The 12,420-nt window shown below is 57.1% G+C and overlaps 1 protein-coding gene across 4 annotated transcripts in view; it reads right to left on the bottom strand.

The window, feature by feature from the left end:
* The window catches only part of SPNS2 (SPNS lysolipid transporter 2, sphingosine-1-phosphate), a 37,296-nt gene extending 27,852 nt beyond the window's left edge, over positions 1–9,444 (bottom strand). For 2 of the 4 annotated variants that reach the window (XM_037029630.1, XM_037029633.1), the window contains exon 1: positions 8,907–9,444. In XM_037029630.1, the coding sequence (XP_036885525.1) occupies positions 8,907–9,273 (367 nt within the window). In that variant the 5' untranslated portion in view covers positions 9,274–9,444. The remainder of the gene's footprint in view (positions 1–8,906) is intronic. The other 2 variants (XM_037029632.1, XM_037029631.1) reach the window with 1 other exon arrangement.
* Positions 9,445–12,420: the final 2,976 nt, after the last annotated feature.

Here is a 12,420-nt window from a genome sequence, read left to right as displayed (position 1 = left end):
TGGCTCAGTAATACTGCTACTAATAACAATAATACCTTAGATATTAATACATATTTGTGCTTGCTATGAGCCAGACACTGTTCGAAGAGTGTTACCTGCCTTAGCTCAGTGGTGCAGCTGCCCAACAGTGCTTAGTGTCTCCCCTCTGCCCCAGTGAAGGCCAGATTTCTTCTAGCATTTGAGGCCCCAATGACTCACTTCTGTCTGCATAATCACGCAGTCCGGAGTGAGATGCACGGATCTGTTAGCACGCAGCGCAGGTAACTGGAAACCACTAACGGGGTTGATCTCAGGCTGCTATGATCACACATCACAGCCTGTGGACCTCCAGGTCTTGACTATAGCCATGACCTCTTTCTCTGTCATGCTGCCCACGTCCACTTGTTAAGATGCACTTCATCCAGCCCTAGCTGGTATGGCTCAGAGCGTTGAGTGCCGGCCTGCGAACCAAAGGGTCACGGGCTGGATTCCCAGTCAGGGCACATGCCTGGGTTTTGGGCCAGGTCCCTGGTAGGGGGTATACAAGAGGCAACCACACATTGATGGTTTCCCTCCCTCTCTCCTCCCCTTCTCCTCACTCTAACAATAAACAAATAAAATCTTTTTTAAAACTTTTTAAAAAGTAGATTTCTCTCTTTAAAAAATAAAAAAAGAGATGATCCACTTCATCCAGAGCCCAGATCCAAAATCACATCTGCCAGGATGCCCCACCCCCACCCAACCCCTGCTCTGTGGCTCTTGTGGACCTGGGGCCTGTAACCTTGAAGGCAGCCCCAGAGCTGGGTGGAATCTGACCTGGCTCACCCAGCCGGCTGGTCACAGATACTGACGGTGATCCCCCCTCACTGCCAGTCCCTCGGTAGCCCTGGTGGAGCCAGGTCTACACCCCAACCTGCTGACATCACAGAGTCTTCAAAAAGGCCAAGGCGTACCAGGGAACCCTCAATAACCACAGGAGCCCCCAGCTAAGACCAGCTTCAGACGCAAGGGAGGGACATTGTAGTCCCGAGGTCTCTTCTTGCCTCGTCAGCCCAGCCAGGCCACCTGCTACTCAAGCTCATTCCCCCAGCACGGCCGTCATCGCACCCCATTCACCCTGCCTCTGTCAGAGCAGCAGGCAGCCGAGCTGAATTCCCAAGAACGTGGGCTCCGGAGCCAGACCATCTTGATTCAAATCCTGGCTTCTCTACCTTCCCTGCTGTGTGACCCTAAGCAAGTTACTTTAACATCTCTGTGCCAGTTTCCTCTTCATTTTAAGATCTGCTTTCTATGGCTGTTGTGAGGATTGAGCCACATAAAGTGCTTAGAACAGTCCCTGGCACATAGTTGGTAGTAAGAGTTACCACAGATCAATAACTCATGGGGCAGGAGCCCTAGCCAGGTTGAGACCAATGGGAACTCCTGCCTCAGGGCTCTTTTCTCCAGCATGGGGGTGGACGGCTAGAGAAACAGAGCCTAGGGACCTGAAGGGGTGGGTCATGGCCGCCATCGGTTGTTCTCCCTAGGAGGGACCCTGGTGCCCCTGTGGAGCCACAGGGATGGCTTACTCTCAAGTCTCACCCCTGCTTCAACATTGGGCCATCGCTCCCACCCCAGTAATTACAGGGGCCTAAGGGCCTGGCTCTGCTGACCTGGCTCTGGATGGCTAAGTCTGGGAAACCACAGCCTGGCCCTGCTGACCACACACCTCCCCTCAGCCCACCTTTAGCCTGAGAGGACCGGTCAAGGCGGTCCCCGAGCTGGGGACCCAAGCTCTCAAGCACACACACTTCTACCTGCCCCAGAGCTTCCCCAGGGCAAGATCCTTCCCCCGCCACCATCCACCAAGGGCAAGCTGAGTGACCTCCAACAGCATTTGGGCCCTGCTCTGAGCCTCAGGTCGCTCGTGAAAGTGACCCAGGACCCTGATACACCCCTGCTAGGTCCAGCCTAAATGTCAATCATATTTGTTCTATATATGCTGACCCTGCTACCACCATACTGCCCTACAAACCCGGTCCTTAATGTCAGGACAGCTTAGTGGTCACCTCTGCAGGGACTGTGAGTCTGAGGACCCCCCCAGCCCCAGTCCTACGCCCTCCCTGGAAGATCTAGACTCCATACTTGTCCGCTAAAGAGCACTCCAGCTGGAGGCCATAACACCCCTCCCTACCAAGAGCCCAGCCTGCTAGCCCTGGAGAGGAACCACCCTCAGAGTTCAGAGAGCCCTCCCTTCTCCCCTCTGAGTCTCTATGCCCAGAGTGGGCGGGGACAGGCAGCCTGGCCTCTGTCCTGTGGTTCTGGTCTATCATTTGGGGCCAGCTTTCCTGGAATCAGGCTCAGCCTTAGCAATTTGGGGGCTTTGCACAGCCGCTCCTTTCCCAGCTCAGCATCCTTGGCCCTGTCCTACCTCAGGGGCTCCCAGGACAAAGGACAAGGCCACGCCCTCATCATGATCCTCAGAGGGCATGGCCTGTGTGCTCACGGACATAAGATAAGGGGAGGTATGGGGAGAGAGATAAGAGACCCTCAAATGGCACAGCTCAGGTCCACAAACCCCCAGCTTCTCCTGGTACGCTGCATCAGTGGCCAAGGGACCAGTGACTTCTGCTCCCACTTCTGGGATGGAAAATTGAAATTCAGAAGATGAGGAGACAAAGGCCAAAAAAACAGGCAGGAGTGAGGCTGAGCTGGCCTCCAAGCTCAGACCTGGCCTCCCCACAACAAAACCCAGAGAAGGGTTGCAACCGGCCCCTTCTTGACCTACACACCCACAGCCCTCACATGGGTACGAGAAACAGTGAGCGACCAAGTAACGCAGCCCTCCCCAGGCACCGCCCTTTACCGTTTACAAAGCCTAATCCTGCTCCTAGCCTCCCGGGACCTCACTGGAAAATCCATGCTTGACAGTGAAGGAACCACGAAGACCTCCTGGAGCTATCAGGTAGTGGGGCGACCCCAGCAAGGTCTCCCTGATGGCAGCGGATGGAGGGGAGGTAGGAAGCAGGGACCCAACCTGAACCTCCAAGATCTGGTGACTATGTGGTTCCTGCTTACTTCTTGCTCTAATGCAACTGCTTCTGCCCACAGCTACATCTCTGCCAGGCTCCTTCCACCAACTTCCCAGCTAGCTACCAGGAGTGGGCCAGGCTCAGAGCAGACTGTCACACTGTGTGACCTGGGGCTGGCCATTCACCTGTATTGCCCTCTCTGCACAAGAGGCCGAGCAGAACCACCACAGTGCCCTCCTGAACATACAGAAGCCACTCTGCCCAGCATGCAGGGGAGGGGGCCCAGTGCTGGGGCCGAGAGCTCGGCAGACCATGCTGACCACTTCTCCAATTTCCTTCCCAGGGATGTAAGGTCCCACAGCTCACTGTGACCTGGTCAGAACAAAAGGGTAGTGCCGTCCACCTTGAGAGAAGCCCTGGCTTTGGCAACAGGGGCCTGGTCCTTGTCTAGGCTGTCCAAACCTTTCCAGGCCCCTTCAGTCCAGAAGGATGCTCTTTGGGGGTCAGGCAGGTCTGGGTCAACCCAACTCTGCCACTCAAGTCCATCAACAAGGGCCAAGGCTGTACCAAACCCCCACACATACTGAGATCACAGAGATGTCCAGGCTGGAGGGAGATGGCCACGCTACAGGAGGGTAGGTGCTGTGGTGATATGGGATACAAGGCCGCTGAAACACAGGAGCTAGGTGCCTGGCTCGGCCCAGAGAGCTGGGGAAGGTTTCTTGGAAGGAGGGCAGAGACACCACTGGGAACCACCCAGGAAAACTGAGGTTAGCTGCTGCCGCCCCTGGGACACAGAGCTGGTTATCCTCGGGGAGGGAGGTGCAGTTGAGCTAGGGGCCAGCAGACACAAGTTCCTGAGACCAAGTGCCCCACACTACCTTCAGGAGCAAGACACTGACTGCAAAAAGAGGAGCAAAATCACCTATTGTGGATTCAGAGGTCAGAGAGGGTCAGTATTTGCATCGGGTCACACAGCAAGTTTGGCAAAGCCAGGTGCTCAGCCCAGGAGGGAGCCCAGCAGGGAGCTGGACACCCCCACCCCCCCGCCTGGGGATCTCACACCAGCTTCCTCTTTGCCTCCCTCCTCTCACCGCTTTCTACTCTCAGGATTTCAGGAGCCCACACTTGGGCAGAACAAAAGCCACTTCCTTTCTGGGGCAGGGACTTAGAGCTCCTTCCTGTCTGAGCAGCTCTGACTGGGCAGCCTTACGCGCAGATCAGGCCGTCCCCTACAGCCCTGCAGCCTTCCTGCCACACTCGTAAAATGGGAAACTATGGCCCAGGCTGGGACATTAGACGACCCTGGGTCCCGGCCCAATAGTGAGTTTCAAGATACTTCCTCGGATAGGTCCACAGCACTGCCGAGGGGCTGGCGAAACCCATCTGCAAGATGCCTGAGGAGGAACAAGGATGGAGGAAACAGGCAGCTGGCAGTGAGTCATCAGGGTGCTGGCACTCCAGGCTGGCCTGCGGTTCACCTGGAGGCTGACCTGCCAGACAGGTGCTTTGGAATGCGGCCCTGGGACACCCTGCCCTGCAGACTGTTGATAGTTACAATGTGGAGGAGGCCAGGGGAGGGCCACCCGAGGGGACCATATGGAGGTGGTATTGGCTATCCTTATCCAGAGAGAGCCGCAAAGGTGAGACTTAACGTGGCCTCTACCCACACAGGTGATCCTGTAAAAGACCCTGGGCCACCATTTTCCCATCTGTCAGCTCTGTACAGACTCAACCAGGCAGACAAACAGAAAAAAGGGAGCCAGAACACCCAGCCTGGCAGCCCTCTCCTGTACCCAGCTCAGGTGTCTGGGGAAGCCCCCAGCCCCTGCCAGGCTTGTGTTCTTGGCTGGGTCCCCATGTTCAGCTACCCTTCTGGGTTTGCGTGTGTGAGTGGTTGCCAAGGATACCGGTCTCAGCTTCTGTGGCAGACAAGGACTCCCCCAGGGCAGGGTTCTGCCTCTCCGCACCAGCCCCAGCCCCACTCAGTTTCAAGTGCCAGTCTGCCATGGGCTGGATCAAAGGGGAAGAACTTGGGAAGGAACAGGTTCCCCAGAGAAGCTAGAGAAGGATCCCAGCTCTCAAACAGTCATTCTCCAACCATGCACAGGGCCAGCACCAACCCCCTCTTGCAGAGCCTGGTTCCAGAAGCAGAAGGCGGCCACCTACACCCTCAGCTCTGCTTCCATTTTACAGATGGGAGAATGGGAGCCCAGGGGCAGAGGCAACCCTGGCACCAAGAAGCAGAGCTGGGAAGAGGGGACCCGGATCATTCACCTGAGGGGCTCCCTCCTCCTGTCCTGGCAGCCACAGGTGGACGCAGAACGAAGAGTGAGTGGCTGCCAGGCTGCTAGGGGCCATGGGAGCAGAGGCCACACACCCCAGGGGAGGTCAGGCTGTCTCTGTCAAACTGAGCTGAAATTCATCAGCATAGAGTCTGGCCAGTTGAGTCTCTGAGTTTCTAGGCCAGAAGCAGGGGTCATGTCCCCATCTCCACCAAGAGGACACTGCGCAGGGGGATTCTGGTTCAGCTCCGCCCTGCCACGTGACCTTGGACAAGTGCCTGCACTCTCCAGGCATCGGCGTCCCCATCTGCACAAGGAGGCCGGTGGCGGGGCGGGCAGAGCCCAGAGGTGGTTGGTTTCTGGGCTACCTCAATTTCATCCAACTGAAGCAACATTCGGGAAGGAAAGCAGGAGCCGGAGCCTGGCCCTCCTCCCCTGCTCCAAGGCCTGCTGCCTGCAGGGGGTTCTCAGGGCGGGGAGGAGAGGCTTTAATTAGCTGGATCACTGGGTGGCGCTGGGAATGCTAGGGCAGAGGCAGAATCACTGTCGTTCCCAGGATGCAGACCAGCCCTGGTGGCGGAGGAAAAGGTTCGGAAAGGTGTCCTCAGAGAGACTGTCCGAAACAGAGAAAAGCGGGCAGGGCATCATGGCCGGGCATGGCTTGAACAAAGGCATGGAAAAGAAGGCAGCTGACATTTGCGAAGTTCTCCTAAGAGTCTGGCCTTGCCCCAGAGGTCTAAGAGATAGTCCCACTTGCTCCACACAACCCAGGAGGTGGAAAGGAGGAAATGATCACCTGGAAGGCTCGGGCGACACCCTCAAGGTCACACAGCTGGTAGCTGAAGAGCCTGGATCCAAACTCTGGCATCAAAGACTCTAGAGCTGCCCCGCCCACTGCAGTGACCCCCCGGTGTCTGCTGAGCGCCTGAAATGCGACTTGTCTGAACTGACATGCGCTATAAGTGTCAAACACACAGAGTCAGAACTCAGTGTGGAAAAGAAGGCAAAATATCTCATTCATAACTTTTATATCGACTACATGTTGAAATATGTTGGGTATATTAGGTTGAATAATACCTACTAATTCACTTGACTTATTTCTTTTTACCTTTTTAATGTGGCTACCAGAAATGTTTAATTAAAAATGGGGCTTGCATTCATTCTATTCCTTTTGGACAGAGCTGATCTATACCGTAAAGACAGAAATCCATAGGACTGATTTAAAGGGAGAAAGAGGGAATTCCCTTTAATGAGGGGGCACCTAGGACCAGAGTGTGAGGTTTTCCGGGGTGAGAAGATCCACGTGACTGAGCGGTGGACTGTCAGCATCCTCGCTCTCCTCCGGCTGGGCCAGCCAGCCGCAGGTGGATGTGGCCTGGAATGAGCCTTCCCCTGCTCCACCCCAAGACCATCAAGCCTTTGTAGTTGGCATAGAGACAGTAAATCTTCCTAAAAACTGAACTCAGGGCCAGAGGAGTGTGGGGAAAATCTACCATAAAGCGAGGGGGAGAGAGCCAGGCCTATCCGGAGAGGAAATTGTGTATGTTGTGTGTTGTAGGCGGGGCGGTGCACAAGCCCTGGCCCTGGCTGGGAAAGGGGGGGTGGGGGGAATGCATAACCCAGGCTGCTGTTTGCACAGGGCTTTCCGGGCCATCCTCCCCACTGCCCACACCCCTCTTAGCCACGACTCCCCATCCCCCTTACCAGGTCACCAGAAATTTCCTATCTTCTTCCCCCATTCTGAAATTCTGACTCTGTCACCCCAGCCCACCCAAGCTGGGGTGGGGGCAGATAAGCACCAGACCTCCCTGATCCCACCCTCTCCCCCTCAGCCTCTGGTAGAGTCAGCTTCCTTAAGAACACCAGAGGGGGTGGTCTGGGGCTGGAAAAAAACAAGTTGGGAAGTGCTACAGCGCCAGAAGGAGCACCATCCATTGGTCAGCTGAGAAAGGGTGGAAAACTCGGTCCTAGGCAAGTCTTACTGGTAGGTCTAATGCCATCCTCTCGTGCACTTTCCGGGCCATCTTGGCCTTGGTTTCCCCATCTGTACAGAGAGGTCTATTTTGCACCGACTTTAGGGCCCCAGTGTTCTCAGACTTCTGTCACCTTAGGGTGGCACTTAATCTCCCAGGTCCCAGGCAGGAACATGTATGACAGGCTGGTGCCCTTGGGCCGTACTCAGTATTCCTGCTCAAAGAGCAAAGAGACTTCCCGGGGAGAGCCCACGCCAGAAACAGGTGCCACCGGTACCCACTTCCAACCTGCAGTGGAGGAACGGAGAGAGCCAAATGTTTTGAAAGCAGGAGTGGGGGAGGGGACGCCTCCGTTCTACCGGGAGAGTTCTTCCCTTCCACTTGAGGCAAAATCCCCATCCACAGAGCAGGAGACAGAGGCCCAGAAAAAGGGACTCAGACAGCACCTGCTTTATGCCATGTCGCTCCTCTCTGTCACCACAAAGTTCTCTTTAAAGTCTGCCCAAAATTCCTCCTGCTTTTTTTTTTTTTTGGTAGTTCCAGATTTTACTAAGCTGTGGTTAGGCAGGTCTGGATCAGAATGCCAGGGATACTGTCACAGCTCTCCTCCAGCAGGGGCCCCCACCAATGCCAGTCTGGCCAGAGTCCTTTCCTCCAAGGCTGCACCATCCCCACCTAAGGGCAGCTCAGTCTAGGGAAAGCCCCTATTGGAAGATCCTGAGAACTGGGGGAGGGGAGAGAGCAGACTGGAATTCCACCCCCAAAGGGCCCAGGAATCAACCACCTCACAGACCGGGAAACAGACCTAAACACAAGCTGAGACTGGCCCAAGGTCATACATAAAGTGCAGGAGGGGCAAACCTGGGACTAGAACCCGGTTGTTCTTTGGGACCCCCAACCCATCCCAAAGGCTGGTTCCTATAGATGCTCAGAGAGGGTGAAACAACCCTTCCCTAGCCTCGATAGCCTGCGTCCTACCCCAGGCCCCAGGCGCCACAGAGCAGGGGAGGCGTCTACAGGCCTCTGGCCAGGGCCAGCTGCAAACCGCATCCTGGGTCCCCAGGCGCCACGGACCCGCCCCTCCCCTCCCTCCTCTCCCCGCAGCCCAGAGCCTTTGTCAGCCACGCGCTCACGCGCTCACGCGCTCACACACACACATCCGCGCTGCCCCCGCTTGGTCTCCCCTAGCGCACACCCGCAAGGGGCGCGCGCACTCGCTGCAGGGACGCAGGGGGAGTGGAGGCGGCGGAGGAAGGAAGGAACTGACCGGCTACGGACCCACAGACCTCCTAGGCTGGGGGAAGGGGAAGAGAGGCCCGAAAATCTGAGGCGGGGGCGGAAGGGGGCGCAGAGTCGAGAAAGCTGAGAGACATAGAGGAGACTCTCGGAAAAGAGGACAACGGATGGGAAGTCAAGGGCTAGCGAGGATGCGTGGGCTATTCAGGGGTGGGGACTCCCCCAACCCCTGGCCCTGGGTTGGGGGTCGGTCCCTGGATTGGACCCGCGGATCGCCGGGCATCACTTATCTAGCTGTCCCTGAACAGAGAACCCTTAGGGACCCCACGTAGGCTTGGATATAGAGGGTCTGGACCAAAGGCTCCCCAGGGTACCTCGAGGCGGGGGTCCTGGTTGTTGGGCTGGGTGGGGCACTAGCTCACCTACTACGGTGTACCTGTCCAGGTAGTTGAGCACGTTGCCCAAGCTGAGGATGGCGGCGGCTGCCCCTCGCCTGCGGCCCAAGCTGGCAGGTTTGGGCTGCTGCACGCCTGGGCCCTTGGCAGCGGCTGCGCAGCTGGGGGTGCTGGGGGTGCTTGGAAGTCCCGACGGGGCCCGCCTCACGCTCCCCGACAGCGTCTGCACCTCATCGTCGGCGGCCGTGACTCCAGAGGCGCTCGCTGTCCGCGCCCCGAAGCAACCGGCTCCGCTGACCCCTAGCTGCGCCCCCCGGCGCCCGCGCCGCTCCGCGTCCGCCTCCTCCTCCTCCGCGCCGCCCGCCGCCGCTGAGGCGCATTCCAGGCACATCATGCCGGCCGGGATCGCGGCGGCGGGGGGCGCGGGGGGCGCGCGGCCCAGCTTGGGCCCACTCAGTGCGCGTGTGCGCCGCGGAGCCGCCGCTGCACCATCCCGACCCTGCCCCGTCGGCTCCTGCGCTTCAGCCCCGGGTGCAGCGCAGCGGAGGTTCTGCACCGTGCGCCTTCGCCGCGGAGACTCTGACAGCTGAGGTCCGGCTCCGCCCACGAGGCCTCGCCCAATCAGCTCCAAGTTGGAGCCACAACTCCGCCCCGCACGTGCTGCCCGGGGCGGGGGAGCGGGAGGTGGCGGAGCCCCAGGGGGGGAGGCGGGGTGCGGAGCCGCAGAGTCCCTTCTGCCCGATGGGGGCGCAGTCACGCCGAAGCTGCCGGACCGCGGAGGTGGACTGGGACCCGGAGGAGGTTTGTGGGAGCTATGGATCTAGTAACAGGGTGCGGAAAGGACTCCCTACTGCCCAACTCAATGCCCTCCCCCCGCCACTCCCTAACACGAGAGTGGGCTCTTAGCTGAGACTCTGGGAGACAGCAGAAGGCTCGAGCTCAAGGCACATGCACCTCCTGGAGTGTCTCAGTTAAGTCTCGGGCTCCTGTAGAAGAACCTGTGGTTGCTCTAGTCCTTGTTCACCCGCCCTAATTTAATCGGTTCAGGGAGAGCTGCATAAGAACCAAGAAGTGTGACCCGGGTGCCTGGGTCCCAGGACTACAAGAGACACGGAAGATTGTGTTGGCAACCTCTCCAGGGAAGCCCAGATCAGCCTCCAACGGGAGCTCTCCCTGGGCCCATTCCCGTGTGTGCACTGAGACCCTACCACTGTCTCATAGACAAGCAGCCTCTGGCAGAGAGAGCCAGGGCACTAACTGGGGCCCACTAGAGACAGGGCATTAAGAAGAAGCCTCCTCTCCTGAGGGTGTGGCATCCCCAAGCCTCAGGCTTCCAGCTGTGCGCTAGNGAGACACGGAAGATTGTGTTGGCAACCCCTCCAGGGAAGCCCAGATCAGCCTCCAATGGGAGCTCTCCCTGGGCCCATTCCCGTGTGTGCACTGAGACCCTACCACTGTCTCATAGACAAGCAGCCTCTGGCAGAGAGAGCCAGGGCACTAACTGGGGCCCACTAGAGACAGGGCATTAAGAAGAAGCCTCCTCTCCTGAGGGTGTGGCATCCCCAAGCCTCAGGCTTCCAGCTGTGCGCTAGGTAAGGGACAAAGCTGAATGGAAGACAGGAGGCTAGTCCTTGCCCCGCTTTGCCCCAGAGGGAGGCGTGGCCCTGGACTAGAGCCCTAACTCTCTCCGGGCCTGTTTCTCTCTGGGTCTCGGTTTTTCTCTCTGGGGTAGGTAGGAGGATACGATGCAGACAATCTAGAAGTCAGTAAGTGGTTAGTGGAGGGAAGAGTCCTGCCTCCCATGAGTAGCTTCCGTGTTCAGGGCCGTGGTTGCCACTCTCACCCATCTCAGAGGCGCTGTGGTTCTGTGCACCCCCACCTCGCCTCACTCCCCTGTCTGAGGCTTTGATTGAAATGAAAAACCTGTACAAACAAAGCGCTGAGGACAGAATGATGTGAGACTAGACAGAACCTGGGAAGCCAGAATTATTCCCTGTGTTTCAAAGACAGGTCTCAGGGCCCAGAAGTGACCCCATCATGGATATGTGGCTAGTCAGTGGCAGGGATGGTGATGACCCGTGGCTCTGATACCAGACCCCTGGGTTGGGAGCTCAGTTCCTACTACAGGCTCCTCCAGATCCAAAGCCCACGGGCAGGGTATTGGCTACAGTGAGTTATGACACGGCAAATGGGTGGCACAGCACGAGGCATCCCCCCCACACACACACCCACCCCACTGTCTCTTGTGAGCAGAGTTAATCCCCAAGCTGGTGGGTTTGGGCTCCCTTGAGGTATATTTTAAATTCTACGAGGTGACTAAAAATAGGCTTCGGCATGTTGGGTATGAATGGCTGTGATGGAAGGGCTAGAAAAGCAGGTTTCATTCTGAAAGTTGCCTTGCTGCCTCTTTCCAGCTTGCTGAGCTCAAGCCTGCCTAGCCAGACAGGAGAAGTTCCAATGGACGGCCTAGGGTAGTGGGTGACTAAAAGGCAAAGACAGACCCAAGAGCTCCATGGGGCTGGGGCTGGGCCCTGGCAATGGCTCTCATGTGTGATGGTGTCAGCCAGAGCAGGGTCTGGCTGTGAGACGGTGTCCCACGGTGAAGGAGGCATAACCATGACGCCAAGCCTAGCCTTAACGGCCCTTCCCACTCCCCCCAAATTCCTCATCTTCTCAACCACAGCTCTTTTTGGCTGTGTGGTCCTAGGAAAGTTACAAGGGCCTCCTGACAGCCTCTGGCAGTCTCACGGGACCACTGGTCATAGGACAGCTAAGGTTCTTACCATCGTATCACCAAAGAAGAAACAGAGTTCCAGGGAAAAGAACCAACCTGCCCAAGATCACGTACGAAGTGAATGATGAAGCTTGCACTAAGCCCGGGTGCGTCTACCCCCAAGCCTACATTTCATCTCCTGACCCACAATGCTGCTCTTAACTTCTTCAAGCCTCAGTTTTCTCTCGGTATAATGTGAGGCTGAACTCAATGATGGTGCAAGGACCTTCTGATAGTCATTCATTAGGTCTAGACCATAACTTCAAAACAAATGGGGCACAGGACATTAGCTACCAGTATTCCCAGGGGAAGCACATTTGGGAAATGGTGGGATAAACACAGAGAAGTAGATTTTTTTTACTGAAGGACTTTTCAGAGCCTTTAATCTGAGAGTGTACACTGTAAGTCTCCCATGGGGAGGTATAGGCTGCCACGGCCCCATGTGTGCTGGACCACAGAGCATCTTGTAAGATGACTAGAGCTTTGCAGAACACAGTCTGAAAAACACCAACTCCCCCAAGGCTGATAAGTGGAAGCTCGGTCCACCTCTCGTCTACCCATCCTCCTACATGAGAGCATTTCCAGGACCCGGGCCTGTCTCTTCCCTTCTCCCTTGGCAGCCTCTCACCTACGCACGGGTTCTCAGCAGTTGTCCCGTGTTGCAACACACCAGTCTCCATTTCTGGACATGGCCTCATCTCCAAGCACTAGGTCCATATGTATGTAGTCTTCTGCACACTCTCCTAGACATCCCATAGCACTTTAAAC

Source organism: Sturnira hondurensis, unplaced genomic scaffold (assembly GCF_014824575.4).
Source record: "Sturnira hondurensis isolate 20B ecotype Veracruz unplaced genomic scaffold, ASM1482457v3 Scaffold0020374, whole genome shotgun sequence".
Taxonomy (NCBI): Eukaryota; Metazoa; Chordata; class Mammalia; order Chiroptera; family Phyllostomidae; genus Sturnira; species Sturnira hondurensis.
Note: the sequence above shows the minus strand (reverse complement) of the source record. Positions and strands in the feature narration are given on the sequence as shown.